Source organism: Solenopsis invicta, chromosome 3 (genome assembly GCF_016802725.1).
Source record: "Solenopsis invicta isolate M01_SB chromosome 3, UNIL_Sinv_3.0, whole genome shotgun sequence".
In the NCBI taxonomy this organism is placed as follows: Eukaryota; Metazoa; Arthropoda; class Insecta; order Hymenoptera; family Formicidae; genus Solenopsis; species Solenopsis invicta.
In genome coordinates, this window is record NC_052666.1 from 31,897,553 (window position 1) to 31,915,241 (window position 17,689).

The 17,689-nt window shown below is 39.1% G+C and overlaps 1 protein-coding gene across 1 annotated transcript; it reads right to left on the reverse strand.

Annotated features, from left to right (window-relative positions):
• Positions 1 to 1,238: 1,238 nt before the first annotated feature.
• Positions 1,239 to 17,459, reverse strand: LOC105204697 (serine/arginine repetitive matrix protein 2). Its single transcript, XM_039447366.1, has 14 exons — positions 16,771 to 17,459; positions 16,353 to 16,530; positions 15,979 to 16,053; positions 15,829 to 15,895; positions 15,389 to 15,753; positions 14,995 to 15,222; positions 13,961 to 14,470; positions 12,518 to 12,762; positions 6,602 to 12,113; positions 5,504 to 5,954; positions 4,609 to 4,706; positions 4,401 to 4,529; positions 4,150 to 4,271; positions 1,239 to 3,981 (listed from the first exon to the last, which is right to left on the reverse strand). Exons 2-14 carry the CDS (start codon positions 16,482 to 16,484, stop codon positions 3,963 to 3,965), a joined length of 7,953 nt encoding a protein of 2,650 aa, XP_039303300.1. The 5' UTR covers positions 16,485 to 16,530; positions 16,771 to 17,459; the 3' UTR covers positions 1,239 to 3,962.
• Positions 17,460 to 17,689: the final 230 nt, after the last annotated feature.

A 17,689-nucleotide genomic window follows, 5' to 3' on the forward strand; every position in this document is an offset into this window, starting at 1 on the left:
AAATCAGACCATGTTCCAAATAGGTAAAGTCCTTAATACCGAACACGTGACAGCAGTTTGACAGTTCTCTGTCATAACATTCATAGAATAAACGCAAATATGTATTTTTAGCCATCGTGCTAAAGTTAAAGGAAAATCCTTGTAATCATTATTTAAAATTTTAAAAGATATTAAAATTTTGAAAGATAATTGATTTAAAATAATTAAAGAGTGTAGAATTCAAAAATATCAAACATTTTGTGATAAACTTTTGCGGTTTATTGTAAAATTTGTTCCAAAGTTCAGAAGAACTTGAGTTCAAATCAGACTTTTAAATCGGAATTGCAACCTGCTCGGGCAAATTTGCTACTAGAAATGTTAAATCAGTAAAATATTATGAATCATCGGATTCGGAATAATTGAATTTTATTAATTTTAACTCCAATTATATAATAAATAATAACAATATCATAACATGACTGGAAAACGTCTAATTATATAAACTGTCACTAATTTTTTTTCTTAATAAAATTTGTTTTTAGTTTTTACTATCAAATTACTCGTTTTTATTCAATACTAAGAAAAATACATTAAAATCTTTTAAAATTTTATTTAAAAACCGACAAAAATGTAAGTGTCCAATTTGGAATCAGTTAGTTGCAAATCGGATTGGAAAAAGCATTTTTACATTTTCCATTATAGTTCAATACATGTGAAAGATACGTAAAAATGGTTTCAATAAAAAATAAAGGGAATTAAATTATTTATCCAACGCATCTTCGTTTTATTTGCGCCTTATAGAGCAATAATTGCAAATAGGTCCGACTTATCCCACTTTCTCCTATTATGTATGTATGTATAAAATTAAAATAATTTATATTAAAATTAGATTATGCTGCGCGCAGTTCAAAAAACTAGAAAATGTCTACAAAATCACTTACAATTAGTAAATTATTATTTGAGCATTGATCGGTAAAGTCCATTTCTTGATTTGAATGTATAATTACTTCACGGTCTTATTACGAGTTTATTGATCATATTGTAAATATTTTTGATATTTATAATAAATCTTTACGATCTGTTCAATCTAAGAACACAAAAATATTTCTGAAATATTTTGATAATATTTATAAATTAAAATATTCAAATAATTATTATATTTAGTAAATCTTTTATAGTGTGCTGCCTGGGTAATAAGCTAATAAGTGTATGTCAATCTCGCAGAGCTTCGATCTGCTAATATGAATTGAATGAGCAAATTCGATAATATTAAACTCTTTATTCTCCTTCGGTTTATATATGTACATTGCTATTTAGTACAAAAGAGAGTTCATACACACAAGAATTAACGACGGTTTAATTAACGATGGTTTTATCATCATTTTATTGATGTAACGATTATTGACATAATCGTTACATTATGAATGTCGATGTAATCGCTGATGATATATCTCTATGATACGAATCGTCACACGTTTCGCTTAAATTCACCTCTTAATGTTGTACGTTTTTGATACATATATATATATATATATATATATATATATATATATATATATATATATATATAAAAGTACCTGTATACGTTCCAAAGGGGATGTAATTTCCGCTATCACGCGTAAAAAATATAAAACCTATTCACACGTAGTGTATTTGTGTAAGATATGACCATCCGATCGTAAAATGTACAACAGAATTTTATGTGGCAGCTAATACAGTATGCATTTATTGTAATTACGAATAATACATACGTGTATTTATATAACAATTCCCAAAATTAGGATTTCCACAGCGTGCCATTAGACATATGAAATAGATAAACGTTATCTTTTCAGGATATAGTTTCAGCATTATTTTTTCTTTCTTTTTTTATGTTCTTATCGGTTGAAAAAATACCTGTGTTGACACTTAAAACGAGAATACGACGCTTTATATCCTATGTAAGGTATACAAAAGTTGTGTTAGTTATGTTACGTTACTTTATTACAGACGACACTTGCTCTTGATTACACTGCGTAAAATTGATTATACACTGCTGTGCTCTCGGTACACGTTATACATTCTGCACTTTGGAACATCGAGTACCTTTTTGAAAAATGAAAACGCTGTTTGCACGTTTCATCTCCCGACTTCTTACAAATAACGTACGTAGTAGATTCACGTCTCACTTGTCTTCGTCGAGGTGATCTAATTCTGTATCTTATTAATATCGCAATAATTATTCTTGACTATTAATTATTAGTAATATAATAATTACATAAATAGTCAAGTAAATTCATCAAGATCGCAATGTGTAATGTGATCATATATGTATATACATGTACATAACAGAGACATATCATGTGTATTATGAGTCGCACTTGCTAAAGGCGAGACATGAATACAGATCCGTAAAACAGTAAGTGTTCTTTTTTTCTGAAAAACGCGCATAAACGGAAATAGATCATGAACAAAAATTGACTTACTTTCACACCATCAAAATGTAACAACAAAATTTACATGTAAATCTCTCTTTTGTATATGAGACGTAGAAGTCACAAAACTAGACAAAAAAACGGGTATTTTTTAATTCGGAGTAAGAAACCGAGTAAAAAAACTAGTTTTTTTATGTTAAAAAAAACTAATATTTTTTTGTCAAAATACTCAAAAGCAGAGACATAAAACTTATTTGTTCTTGATATTTATTGTTAAAATGTTTCCTATACGTTTGATACATTATTTCGATTTTATTTAACATTTTTATGTCTCTAATGATTAAATAAATAAAAAAGAGATGTGTTTGTTCAAACAACATAACTTCGAATTCATTTTCTACTTCTTACTGATAATGATCTCCATTGTCGGTAGGTATCCATTGTCATTTACTACATTTTGATTGTTTACATTTATCTTTAAATATACAGAAAACTTTTGGATGAATGCAAAAACTGAATTCTAGAACAATAATACAGCGTTAAATATCGGGGAAAAAAAATATATATATATATATATCTCCGAGTAAAAATATATATACCCTTTTCAAGGCCAGAGTAAAAAAAACTGTTTTTTTACTGAGTTTTTTACTTAAAGTTTCTAGGTTTTTTCAGTCATTTTCATCTCTACGTAGAACGCAATTAAAACACAAACACTTAAATTAATTTCACGTACAAAGACGTAACGGCTGGCAATTCTTTATACATGATTTATTTACATTTAAAGGGTCGGAAATGTTTTACGTTGTGTGCCGTTTTTCGTCTTTTGTATGTTTACAGAGTATATGAATATAGCAAAACAAAGTATTCCGCGTATCCTGCTCAATGGAAATGTATGTGTAAAAGGATTTCCACAGGCCATTCTCGCACTTTTATAAAGGTTTAAGAATCTACTAATCTAAGATTTGAAGATCTAATTTTACAGCGCAAGTTATGCTGGGAAAATACACTTAGCAATCTGCCCACTCTTTCATAAATAGCGATTCAACTCACTTGAGCGGTCTTTTGTTAACCGTTTTTTTTTTTAATTATACACACTCTACAATATGAACTTAACGCATACAATATATTTTCTAATTAGTTTAGCGAAGGATCGTTAATCGTGATCCAAACCCATTTCAAGAAACATCATAATAATGTACAACCATTATATTTCGGACAGAGGCTGTACATCATTGAACGCCTTTGCAAATATATGCATAAATGTACGCGCGCGAACTTGTCTAGATGTTAATATTTGTGAATAATAAAATCACAAATGCTTATTCTCTTGTATTCGAACAATTAGATAAATAAAAAGATTACGCTTATACGATTAATGAATTATATATGTACACACGTGTTTCTCTCATCAATAGATTTATATGTATAGATATATGCATATATGTACATTAATATATGCATACTTCTAATTCACTTACCATCCAGGAGATAGAATGTGTTTTACGCGTGGTCTAAGGAGAGGCCTAATGTTGAAGGAGTTTCTAATGCGCTAGGATTGCCAACACGTGATCAACTCCACAGAGTCTTCCTGCAAGTTTCATTAAATGAAGTTGTAAAGGATAAAGATATAATGTTGATTCCGTTCGCAAGATCGGACAGATGTGCGCGATATATATTGATGGTTAAGCGCGCCCTAGACTTCAATTTATCTCATGAAAAATCATCTAGAGCGATTGCATTTTCATACTTCACTTACGCAGGTTTCGTTATCTTGGTGGCCGAGGTCTTCTTCTTGTTATTTCGACACTTCTTTACGTATGCTTCTATTAAATGAGCTATCTTTTTAGGATTAATCTCGCCTGTCTTATTATGGCATATCTGTAATAACATAATTGAGATTACAAGATGATTTTGTTGATTACAAGATATTTTGTTTATATTATCAGATTCTGTATATTTAATTTGATAGTACTTTCAATTAAAACCATAATATAGTTTAATATTCACCTTAGGTACTGCTTTGCGCATGATGTCTTTATATTCCTCTTTCGTGATGTGCTTTTTGGTATAATGGGGTTTGAGAACTAATTTCACTTCCTCCACAACTCTCTCTTGTCGATTTAATTTCTTAAGAAACTGCAACAGCATAGATAAAGATAGATTTTATATGTATATATTTAACAATATAAATTACACATTAATGCTTTTGATTTACCTTATCTTTAACTTGCATTTCTACGGCAGAACTAGGAAGATCATCCAGAATTTGAAGTTGATTTTCGTCCATGCGTACACCAACTTTAGGATTGGTAGCTGTCAAGTATATCATTTATATAAGAAATATATCCACTAACATTATTTAAAAAATTATGAACACAGTATTTTTATTCAAATTTGTAAAAAAAATTCCCTAATTTTCTAGGAAAGATAACAGGATTTTTTAATGCAGCTTTGCAGTACACTTTATTGCGCTTTTCATTGTTCCTTAATCATATAATCACAAAGAAAAGCCACTTAAGTTTTGAATATTAAATTTGAGAAAGTATTAAAAGAAGTAAAATAAACTAAATGTTTAATCTGATATATGATTTGTCCACAATATATGACTCTAGTTCACCAAAGTACAGAATTCGAAACATTATTAAATACACAACAATTTAGAAACTTTATCGTTTCCTATTGTCACTGTTTTTTTAAATAAAATTTCGAGAGTTATTCGAGAATATACATAAATGTATATGTCATGTTTATTGCCAATCGATTGTCGATATTTTACATTGCCAAGAAAAAAATAATCACAGAAACAATTTTGTCAAAAACTGACAGAAAAATTTAAATTTAAAAGTAAAATTTTCCTGAGTATCAATAAAAATCTCATAAAAATTCATGATTTTCAGAAGCAAAAAAGAATTTTCTGAAAATTCCAGATTTTCTGGAATTTCAATTCTTCCACACAGTAAATACCCTGATAATAAAGTTTGTAAAAAAGATCAGATTTTTAAACTTTTAACATCTGCTACATTTTTTTGTATGTATACATATAATAATTAACTACAAATAAAATTCAGGTTTTTCTGTATAATCTCAATTTAAAAAACAAAAATACGTACACTTCTTCGTCTTTTCTTTGGAGACTTTTTTACTACGATTTTTGGTTGCAGTCTTCATAGGTGGCAGTATTCCACTCAATAACGCGTCGAACGGGTCTTTCTTCTCCGTGCTTTTGTTAATTTTTGGCGTGCCAGCTTTAGCAGCGGCGGGCGGTGGTGCGTTTGCAACGGGCGAGTTATTGAAATTTGTGGGGCTAGGAGGATCGAACAGGCCGTCGCTCAGAGTCGAACCCGGTGAATAAGGGGATGACATGTCGACGACGTTCTCGTTTGTCATGTCTATGGTCGCATCATTACCATTCTGTCCTGCCGTTGAACTGTTTTTACTCTGGGTGGATTTGGAAGATCGTGGTATGGTGGATGATTTCGCGGAATTCGCAAATATATTTGGAAGCTGTGGTCTATCATTTGTACGTTGCTTTGTCTGATTGTTCGGCGAGATGCGATTAGGCTGCAAAAAAATCAAGTATCAAACAGGATAAAACAGAGATAGAATAAGATAGATCAAGGTTCCATTCCGTTTCTTGCAAAATGCGCATAGACTGCACAGGCAGCCGTTTTGTTTCATCTAAGGTGCGCATTGATAGCGCATGGAATTTTCTCGATTCTCCTTCACTACTAGTGCATGAAGAGCATATCAGTTACTCGAAGTAAAACTTGTGCGCTTGCGCATATGCAATAAATTTTAAAATTCATAAATAATATATTACACGTTTACCGTTAGCAAAGATACTTCTCTAGCGTTAGCTTGTTTCCAGAGTAATGTTAAATAATAAATCAAATAGCAGATAAGCAATCACTTCTCATCTGATATTGACTTTCTATTTCAAAGAGCATTATTAATGGCACACAATCCTGGTCCGTCAATACCCTATAAGCACTACAATATTTTTAGATTATGCAAATATTAAAAATTAAAATAATATTAAAATAATATTCCAAGAACATTATTTCGAGAATATAATATTTTTTAATATTATAAGTGCTATCTATGCACTCGATACCTGAAACGGAATGAACCCCAGGATAGAACAGAGATATCACCAGACAATTCGTTAGAATGAATTGATTAAACTAATCGAAATTAAAATGACAAACCTGTAACAACGTTCTTTGTGTAGTGTTAGGCGTGCTGGCATTGAAACTTCTCTGTACCGCGGCCGCCACTGTTGCCAGCACGGGATTAATAGTGCTAAACGGATTGGCGGTCGATTGCACGTTCTGCGGATTTTGTTGGGTCTTGGGTGGACTGCTGCTGCACGACTGAGTTACGTCGGTCTGGCTTTCCTGCACAGGAGACGCGGAGACATCTCTTTGCGGTGATGGTCTCTTGATGGTCACTATTGATATTATCTTTGGCTTTTCTATAGGCTTCTCCTGACTGGGTTGTTCCTGCTGCTGACTGGGCTCGTCTAACGGCAACGGGGTGTCCGTAGCTCCGTCGAGCTTCCTGGGTGAATTGCGCTGCGCTCGATCACGCTCGTCATTTGGCGTAGCTTCCTGGCTCGCATCCGGAGTAGGCGAACGAGACTTAGTGGGATCGAAAGGATCGTAAGCGTCCGGCGAAGTTGGCGGGGATGTCGGTGGCTCGGGAGGTGTGTTGGGACCAATCTTGAGACGCAACTCCAGCTCTTCCTGAGCCCGCATCTCTAGCTCCTCTTCTGCCCGCTCGTCCATCATCTCCTCCTCCTCCTCTTCCTCCTCTTCCTCCTCCTCCTCCTCTTCCTCCTCCAACAGTGGATTTATCAAAGATGGTCTGAGATTGCTGGGCTGCTTGTTTATCGAGAACTTGATCTGTGGTTCCGGCGGAGTCTTCGGGCCCTGTGAGACGAACTGCTCGCGTGGCGGCGACGCCTGTGACGGCGGACATTGTTCCGGTGACGCGGCGAGCGTTTCTTGCGCCTGCTTGTCATCATCATCACTGAGCACTATAACATCACGGGGTGAAGGCGTTTGTTCGCGGAATGGCGACTGATCTAGATCGATCACAGCCACGGGCTTCTTTGTCGCCGCGATCTCTGCTGCCTTAGATTTCTTCTTTTTGTCTTTCTTCACCTTCGGTGACTTCGATCGTTTGTCCTTCGTTTTCTCTTTCTTCGATCGCTTTGCAGATGCCGTTGGTTCCGTCTGAACGGACTCTCTTCGCCGACGTTTTATCGGTGGTGACAACGGAATGGTCGGTGGTAACTCCGGTGTAACCAGATTTGTTTCATTGTCTTTGTTGAAACAAACACTGACCAATATGTTATCACCACTGGCGAACACCTCCTTTGACGGCGGTGGAGTTCTGTTGCGTTTACTCTTCCGCCGTTTCTCCGCTTCCTTGGATTTCCGACTCTCTTTTCGACTCTTCTTCTTCTTCTTTATCGCTTCTTTGTTTGTCAGTATGACAGTCAGATTCTTTGGCGACACACTGTCCAACACGGATGGCGGTGACCAATTTCGCGAGCCAATCGGCTCCGGCTGAATATGTGGTGGGGTCTTCGATCTCGAACGCGACCAGGATGGTGTCCATTGCGCGCTCCACGAACGCTGTTCGCGTTCGCGCGGGAATTGTTGTTGCTGCTGTTGTTCCTGCTCTATAGTCTTCTCGTTCAGCTGCTCCCAGTTCCTGTTACGATCCCGTTCTCGCGAAATCGACCTGCCTTTCGACCGCGATCGACTGTGCGCCTTCCTTTTACTATGCTTCTTTTCGCGTGTCTTGGACGACGTTCTTTTCGGCGATTTGCTGCGTGATCTCTTACGGTTCCTCGAGCGACTGCGCGACTTGTATTTTTTTATCTTGTCCTTCCGCTTATCGTGAGATCTCGACATTGATCGTCTGGTGCGTCGTCTGGGTGATAGCGACCGCCGCTTACGTGACAGTGATCGCGATCGTCTACGAGAGATAGAATTTCGCCTCGATAGAGATCGTCTGCGCGACATGGATCGCCTTCTCGATTTGCGCCTGATACGGGACGACGACCTCTTGCGCGAATTAGAACGACACGATTTGGAATATGATTGGCCACGATCTCTCGACCAGGACAACCGAAGGCGGGATCTGCTCTGCGACCGTCCCTTCGAGTACGATCGGCTCCGTCGATCTTTCGAGACCCCCTGAATCTTATTCGACGAACGACTTCTCGATCTGCTTCGTGACTTCTCCCTGATGTCCCTGCCATACTCGTCCTTCCTCGGTTTGTCAGCCACAAGTTTTCTTACGTCATATCGCGGTAACTCTTTCCTTTTCTCCTTCTTCTTACCAATTTCCTTTGCCCTTTTCTTAGAAGATTTATCTTTTTCTCTTTCCTTGTCCTTTGACCTAGACCGTTTATCGCGGTATGATCTGTCCTTTGTACTCTTTGAAAGTTTCTTCCATGAGACCAGATTATCCGACGAGATGTTCTCTTTGTTCTTCTCCGTGCTCTCCTTGTTCTTTTCCTTCCTGTCTTTCTTCCTCTTCCTCTTGTTATCGTCTTCTTTATCCTCCTTCAACTTTTCACGCTCCTTCGCGTCCAGTTTGCTCTCATCCAGTATCTCGCCGTCCTCCATTTCTTTTTCTTTTCGTAGCGCCAAAGCGATCAGTTCCTCCTCGAAATTTATCGCTTCGTCAGTTTCGGAGATAGCTTCGGTGCCCAGTTCGGCATAACCAGCTGGTGATCTGCAGTCGTCCAGATCATCATTCGTCTTGTCCTTCGTCGGCGTGATGGGCTCCAAACCGGCTTCAAACAACGCTGTGCGCCGCTCCGCCTGCACAGTTTCATCCCTTACAGGCAATTCATCTTTGCAGGGTGTATAAGCGCCGTCCGACTCCCAATTATTATCGATAGAAGTAGTAGGCACAGGTGGTTCATCCAGTTTGTCCTTCTCAATCGGGAATTGCTCCACGTCGTCATCTACCGTCGAGAAACTCTCCTTCTCGTGCCGCTGGTCTGATAGATTTGGATCTTCATTGTCGCTCGATGCTTTATCGTCGTCCTTATCATCGCCGTCCGTCTTAGCGAGTTTATGACTGTTCGACGAACGTTCGTCATTGTCACTACTCGATTCCCACTCTCGCGCTCTAATCTCATCTAGCAATTCAGTCTTTGAGCGCGACAACACTGTCTTGCTCACCGTCTCATTGCCGTCGAAGTCCTCCGAGCTGCATTCTATGCTCAACTCGCTACTGTCCAATTTTCTCGGCGATAGCCGGGAAATGTCGAGAACGGACAACACTGCGCTTTCCGTAACGTTCTCGTGCAGTGTCGCATCTGCCGCCGTTGATTGTAACATCTCCCGTCCGTCATTTTCCTCTTCCTTGGATAAAGTGTCGGCAGGTATCGGTATTTCGTCCACCTTCTCAGCTTCCTCGTCTGATGAGCTGTCCGAATGGAACTCTTTACTTTCGCGTCGACCAACGGGCTTAAACGATTCTTTTATCTTCGGGCTTGCTGTAACGGACTCGATGTTTTTCTTTTCTGCTTCTGCTTCTTCCTCTTCTTCTTCTTCTTCTTCAGCAAAGCGTGGGCCTATTTTCGTCAACTGAGTCAATGCTATCGACGATCGTACTGTGGATTCAATCGCCGATTTCGACGGGCTGACACTCTTGTCGCCGTCTCGCTCTTGCTGTTTATCGATTGGTGGTGTCGTCACTGTTTTTTTCTGAAGAAAACCCGTGTTTTGCGAATGATCGTCCAAACCGCTCAGTCGATTGTTAAGCCTCAGCTTGCTGCCAATTTTAAAGGTAATTTTGCCACGATGCGAATCGTGCGAGATCTTTTTCGGCGGTATTTTACTCAAAGTTTGTCGTTCCTTTTGTAACGCCTCAATATAGGGATCGGCCGGCTCGGGGGGCACGTCCGGTAGATCGCAGGCTTGAACGTCTCCTACGATGATGTCGTCATCATCGGGGATGCTGGGCGGTATTGGTGGCGGCTGTAACGGTCCGAGTTGCTGCGATAATTCCTGTTCCGTATGCCTAGCTACGTCCATGGTCTGCGAGGAGTAAATGGAAAAATTCGGACAGTCTGACTGCGAGTCGTTGTCATCATCATCGTCATATGCGGTCAGTCGAATAGGCTCCTGCGAGCGCTCTGTGCTTTGGATCGTTGTCGCGGCAGTCGTTGGCATCAAAGGATAAGTTGCGGAAACTAACGGCAGCGCAATCGGCATAGGTATATTACGACTGTCCAAGCTGTTCCGCGGCACTTCCGCTTTCTCCACTGCTGTTTTCAACGCTGAAGTGGCGGCATCATCGTTGCTATCGCTGTCAGCCGTAAACGGATCGTACTTGTCACCACTTACTGGCAGATCTCTCAGCGTGTCCTCTTTATGGCTGTCATCGATCACCAATTCCTGCTCACTATCGTCCTTGTCACTTCTGGAATTCTCCTCAAAGTCCAACAAACCGGATGGCGGCTCCGGCGGCGGCAACAGAATCATCGATCCATTACTGTGAAGTTCCTCCTGTGCATCGCAATCGGGCTTTAACGGTGGTTCGATGTCACAATAGATATCGCAGTCATCATTGTCCTGGCGCGTAGCAGGCGACGCAGCTGCAGGCGATGCAGCTGCAGGTGACGCAATTATGGGTGACACGGCCACAGGATCCGGTATCACAATGCGATCATTCTGCTCAGGAGGCGGTTGATAGCTCCGCGTCACATCCTCTGGTAGATTGACCGAAGGTAGACTGTTGTGTATGTGCACCGACTGCTGCATGTTCATGGAATCCGGTGGGGCATTTGGTGGGGCAACGGACGAACCACCGGGAGGCGGTATGCCTAAGGGTGGTGGCCTAGGCCTAGGAAATCGATCCGCCACGTGCGGAAACGGCGGTCTCTGCTCGAAGCCACCGCTATTATCCATATAATTAAACGGTCGTTCGGTGGATGGGGGTGGCGGTGGAAAACGCAATCGCTCGTTGCGGAAATGCTGAGGATTGCGGCTGCGGAACGGTGGCGGTGGCGCGTGGGCAGTGAACATAGGCGGTCCGCCACAATGCTCAAAATTCGGATTAAAGAATGGCGGCGGACCAAAGTCACGATTCCCGAAGTTATCCCGCGGACCGCCGCCGCTGGTCCCACCGCTATAATTGTGTCTCCCACCTGGTGGCAAAGAGTCTCGCCCGTAGGTCTGTCCTCCGTGACCACCATGTCGGCCCCGGAAATTGCCCCGATTGCCACTACCACCACCACTGCCTCCGCTTCCGCCGCAGGGATTGTTGTACATTGGCGCCTGCGTGATGTCATTGGAATTAATGTTGGACAGATCTAACGGCGTGTCGACCTCCTCCAAGATTGTTTCCTCGCGTCGCGTGACTTCCTCTTGATCCTGCTTCTCCTTCTTCGGACTTTCGTTATTATTGATACTATGCTTGTTTTCCTTTTCAGGATTATTCACCATCAGCGTGCCGTCGGCCTTCAAGATCACGTCGCCTTTCTTCTTGGTCGAGTGCCACAGCTCTTGATTGTTCATTATGCTGCTCAACAGATCTGTTATGCCAGTATTGTCCACTTCGTTAACCGGATCGACGATAGATTTTAGAATTGCGCGGCGTCTGTGTGACAGTACTGCTGATCGTCGTTGTCGTATGCTTATCAGAGGACTTCCGGTTCCAATAGAGTATTCACCATCATCGTCCGATCTAAGTGGAAAAGAATTTTCTACTAAAATATTTTACTAAAATATTCTCATGTATTGTTATTTTCGTTATATTTTAAGTTTCTTTACAATTTATTAAAAATCATTTAACAATACAGAATGCAGTATCTCATATAGATATATCTTGCATAGAAATAAAAGTGTGCAATCCAATAGAAATAAAATTTATTCGTGTTACTTGAAACCTCTAAAAATATTTGCAGTTAAAACAAAATAAATATACATGTACATTCGAGTGTTGAAGAGACTGCAAAGATTCTAAGTGCAAAAAATGCAAGCAAAAGTCTTATCTTCACCTATGCGTACAATAAAAAATTACGCAGAATAACTAATAAATTAATTAAAGATAATGCACATAAGAGTGAATAAATAGAATCAATCGCTCACCCAGGTGGGCTGTAATCTAATCCCAGATTATTTCCAAAGAGACTGACTTGAGGTATACCAGCGTTGTATCTGGCATTCACGAGAATGCTTTTCTCAGGAACGGAGATGCTATTTTTCATGGTAGGTACGAGCAGTGGCACCTTCGGCTTCTCCATACCGAGTGCAGAGGCCAGTCTCCTTTTTACCGTTCGTGTGCTAGTCAGCACAGACGCTTCGGTGCGCGCACGTCGTTCGTGTTTTCTCCTCTGGAGAAATAGTAATCTCATATGCTTTTATAGCAATGGTAAAAAATACGAAGGACAATGCATATATTTAAAAAGTTACAAATAAAATGCTGTAAAGCAGCAAGAAAAAGGCGTTGCCAAAAAAAATTCTCTTTAAAATTTGTAAAATTTGACAAATCTTTAAACTAAAAATATAAATTAGAGTGAGAGTTAGTACAGTAAGCAATATTAAATAGATTTTATTGAGTAAAATGTAAATTTTTAGAAAAGGATACATCAGTTTAATTAGTATATAAGTTATAATTACTAAAAGCAAGACAGTTAAAAATCTCATTGAAATAGGTACATTAAATTAATTTGTAAATTCATTGTTCTTTAAGATTTGGCTTATTTTACTCTCAATTTAAATAGATGCATCGCTCTTGATGGCAATGCTCTTATGGATAATGTTTCTCTTTCAATTTAACATTTAATTATTTTATAATATGTATAGCTATAAAAGTGTATAGTCTTATTTTATTAACTAATTTATTATATATATATATATATATATATATATATATATATATATACATCTTATACTTTTTATGTCATGGGTTATAGCGTAATACAATTTAGTATAAGTAAATAAAAATCACATGATTAAGAAATCAATCATATAATTTTAATCTTAAAGTTTAAACGGTTGACACTGTTGAAGTTTCCGAGATTTAATATACAAATATAATAAAGTCATTTAAGCAAAATTAAGAAAAAAAAACCAAGTGCATCTAGTGTGAGAAAATCGTTTTATTTATATAAATTAAGAACAATGAGTTACAATCAAAAAGTCTAATTCAATTGGATTGTTTTACGAAGGTGGCATAAATATGAGGGATACAGCAATGTGACCGGATAGATCTGGATTGGAACTCCAAGATGACGAATACTTAAATGAGACACGCTGGCATTACCAGATCGTACAATATAATTTAAATGAAAAATTATATACAATTTTGATAAACGTAACATAAGAATACAAGGAAAAATCACACCAGAATTGTTACTTATTAATCAATTAAGAAATGATCATCTCATCTCGTGTCAAAAGTAACACTGAAGAAACCATTAAGGTATGTCAACGTTTAAAATAATTTCATATACATATCTGGCAATGCGACAAGCAATGTTACGTGTTAAGCTACATTATGCTACATTTGAGGAGAAATTGGCGTTATACCTTGCGCGTTTTCTTTGTTCTTTTCTTACACTTCCTCCTCGACGTGGATGATGCGACTTTGACATACGTCACTATCTCTTCCTCTTCGCCATCGTTGTTTAATTCTTTGATTCGTACTTGACGAAGTATATTACCATTGCCACTCTTCTTCGAGTTTTTCGTGAGTTTTTTCTTTTTCCTCTTTGTCGTTTTACTCTTGGATTTTGTTTTCGACCGCGTAGAAGAGACGTTACCTTCTAAGCTAGTGTTCGGAGACCGACTTCGACTATTGTCACCGATCGAATCGAGGCCAGATGAAGTAGACGGTTGATTCGGATCGATAAATTGCTCGATACCGTCCGTCGGTTCGCGATCGCGCATTCTGCTAGTGCGTCTGGCAGATACGTGCGTACGATCATTAACGTGAGGAAGTATGTTACGGAATATATTAAAGTTCCTTCTTATGTCACGGAGGAGCAGACTAGGATTTCTCCCGCTTGTTATAAGACTTGGCACAAAACTCGACAAGTACTGTAAAGTAAAAGAAGAAATTTATACTTCTGCTACTTTCGTTTTCACATGGTTTTCATATGAGATAGTATCTCTACCTCATATATTAAAATATATAGCATGTACAAAAATAATAAGCTCCCAAGAAAATATGACATAAATTAAATTAATTTTTTATTTTAAATAATTTAAATACCAATTTTTAAAAATTAGTTTCTTATACATTTCTAACTAAAAAGATATATATTGTGGAAGTTATATGAATAAATATATCTAAATTTATATTATCTAATAACATTAATAAAATTAAAGTTTAAAAAATTGCATTAAAATTAAATGTGATTATATAATGTGAGAGAGAGAGATAATATATGTTAAATTTGAAAAATCAATATTTAATGTAAAAAATTAACTTGATCTGTAATTAACGTATTTGTTAAAAGAAATCTTTTATATAATAATTATCAGTAATTTTAACGTAATAACTATTCCATTCTACTAAACATAATGTACAACTTGTCTTCTTTAAATATAAGAGTCGTTACCGATCTAGTCGAGTTGTTTCGAGTACACCCAGGACAGAACCATTCCTCAATGGGAACTGTAGTCATGGGAGGTGTCAAACATTCCATATGATAGCCGCGATCGCAGTTGTCGCAAAGTAACATTCGATCTTCCCTGTCACTTTGATGACATATTTCGCAAAATGTTGGATCGTCCACCACTTGATTTTCAATACGCGGCACGGTTTCTACCGGTAATTGATTTATAACCTAGGATAAAAGCATTTATTAAAATTGCAAATAAACTTTTAAATTAACTTATTTCACTATACCAAAATAAGGTATCTTCAAAAGTTTGTGTTATTTGTGCTCTTCGAATCAACATGTAGTATTGGATAAACAAATAAAAATTTAGCATAAGAAACAACCGTATTACCTTGCCATCAAAATGCTCCCTAACATCGATCAAAGTGAAGGGTATGCGATCCACGGGACAAGTGTTAATATTCTTACTCCATTCTACTAAACATTCTAGACAGAAGTAATGATCGCACGCGGATGGAGTACCGACTTGCTGTTTTCTAAATGGTAGCAAACATATAGGACACTTTTCCGACTGATCATCGCTACTGTCCGAATTGACGTTGGCGTTGGTCGACGAGGAAGAACCAGGCTTTTCGGCATTCTCACTCTTGATTTTAGATAAGACTTTACGCTTAGTGGTATATTTCTTGGTATCCTCCTCTGATTCGTCAGAACTAGTCCAGTCACTTTGCCACTCGGACGATGTGCTACTGCTATCTGTAATACACATGGCATTTGGTATCTTGTAAAAAGTTTTGCATACTACAAGATATCGATAACAAATATACTAACCGCTCTCAATGAACTTGCTTCCTTCAGCGCTACTATTGTAATTAGATTCATCCTCACTAATAACTCTCTGCAACAAAATAATATTTGTGAAAACATGTGACTGTTAACTTAGATAAGTATCTTGACAAACACAGTTGTGTCAAAGCTTACATGGTTTTGTCGTCTAATCACAGGCTTAGGTACATCACTATCGTCGCTGCTACTTTCACCTTCGCTAACAACTCTCTGAAACAATAATTTAAAATTTTAATAATTTTTTTGCTGGCTAAAATATGAAATACAATATATATATATAAATGTATGTACAAATGTATATATATGTATATATAAAATTATTGATTTATAAATATATCTATATATATAATTTTTACGTTTTTACTATATTTAAAATATTCACTTCATTATTTGTAAAATAATAGGCTATGCAAATAAGAATTAATGAAATCTAAATACATTTAGGTTAAAACTTTATCTCATTGCAAAAAGTATGGTGATAATTAGAACAAACACTTCTCCACACATACAAGTATTTTCTTCTTCCTTCGAGTTTGTACAATAACAGATTCATCGCTGCTATCACTGTCGCTTATGACAACCTTTTTGCGCTTATGAGTATGATGACGTATCCAAAACGTATTATCGCTGTCGCTTGACATCTTGACTATCGCTAAAATTCATACCCACTGAGCCTCTTTCAAAAATCTGTAACCGAGAATACGTCAACGTTATCACAGTTTACCTTCAACATGTCGTTTCTTCGGCGACACTGCTCGAAAATTTAAATAAATTTATTTCGATTGCAATACCGAAAGTATCGCTCGGTACAAACACACAGCGAGGATCCAACAACACCAACTACTGGATCCTCGCTCATTTTGCTCGTGAATCGCGTGTTATCCTGACCCCTGAGAAAATTATCAAGAAAACGGAATGGGTAATTACTTGATGACGATGCTGCTGCGCGGCGCTTGGCGCGATTGTTCCGATACGTTTCCTCAGACGTGGATCACGGCCGAGCCGTGCCGCGCGCTAGCGCTCAACATCGAGGAGCGTCGTCGTCGCCGTCGAAATTCGATCGCTCAACCGTCATAGACTGCGGGACGATTTTCCGCGCGCGCAATTCTCGGCGTCGGCGACGATGGTACGCGAGGTCCTCAATGGAGTTGGGGAGGGGGAGGGGGGTTGATGATCGCAGCACCCGGGTGGCACTCTCGATACCGTTCTTGCGGGGAAGGAGGCGGCGGGCCCGCGCGGAAGTTCCCGTAGCCAGCAAACGCGAATCGACGCGGACGACCGTATCGACGCACCCGCGGTTGACGCTTCCCCGACTTCCGTCCCGCTTCGCTCACTCACTCCCTCGCGCCGTCCCACTCGCGCGCTCTCTCGCTCTCTCGGTGTCGCTCCCGATCCTCTGTACTCTCACGATCTTGCGTTACAGGCCGAGGTGGATCATGGGCGCGCGCGCGGCGGCGATCCCACGGCCCTCGACGGACGGAACGGCCTCGTGCCGTTCGTCCCGGAATTATTCCCACGGATCTCTCTTTCTCGCGCCTGTGACAACACGCCGAAAAGGTACGCGTTCTATCGCGAGACTGCGGACATCTTGGCTCGCGGACGCTGTGGTATAGGTACGTACTAACGTGGTTGTATGTGTGTGATGACGTTGCGACGTCACTTCCGGCCTCGCGCGCAACGGTGCGATCAGCGACGGCTGGACAGAACGACCGCGACATCGTCGCGTTGGCAGACTGTCCGCGTGCGCGAGAGCCGCGATTTCACGATCGGACGGACGACCGATCGAGATCAGCGGCGATGCAGCAACGCGGCCGCGATCGCGGAAAGATGCGAAAATGTCGCACGT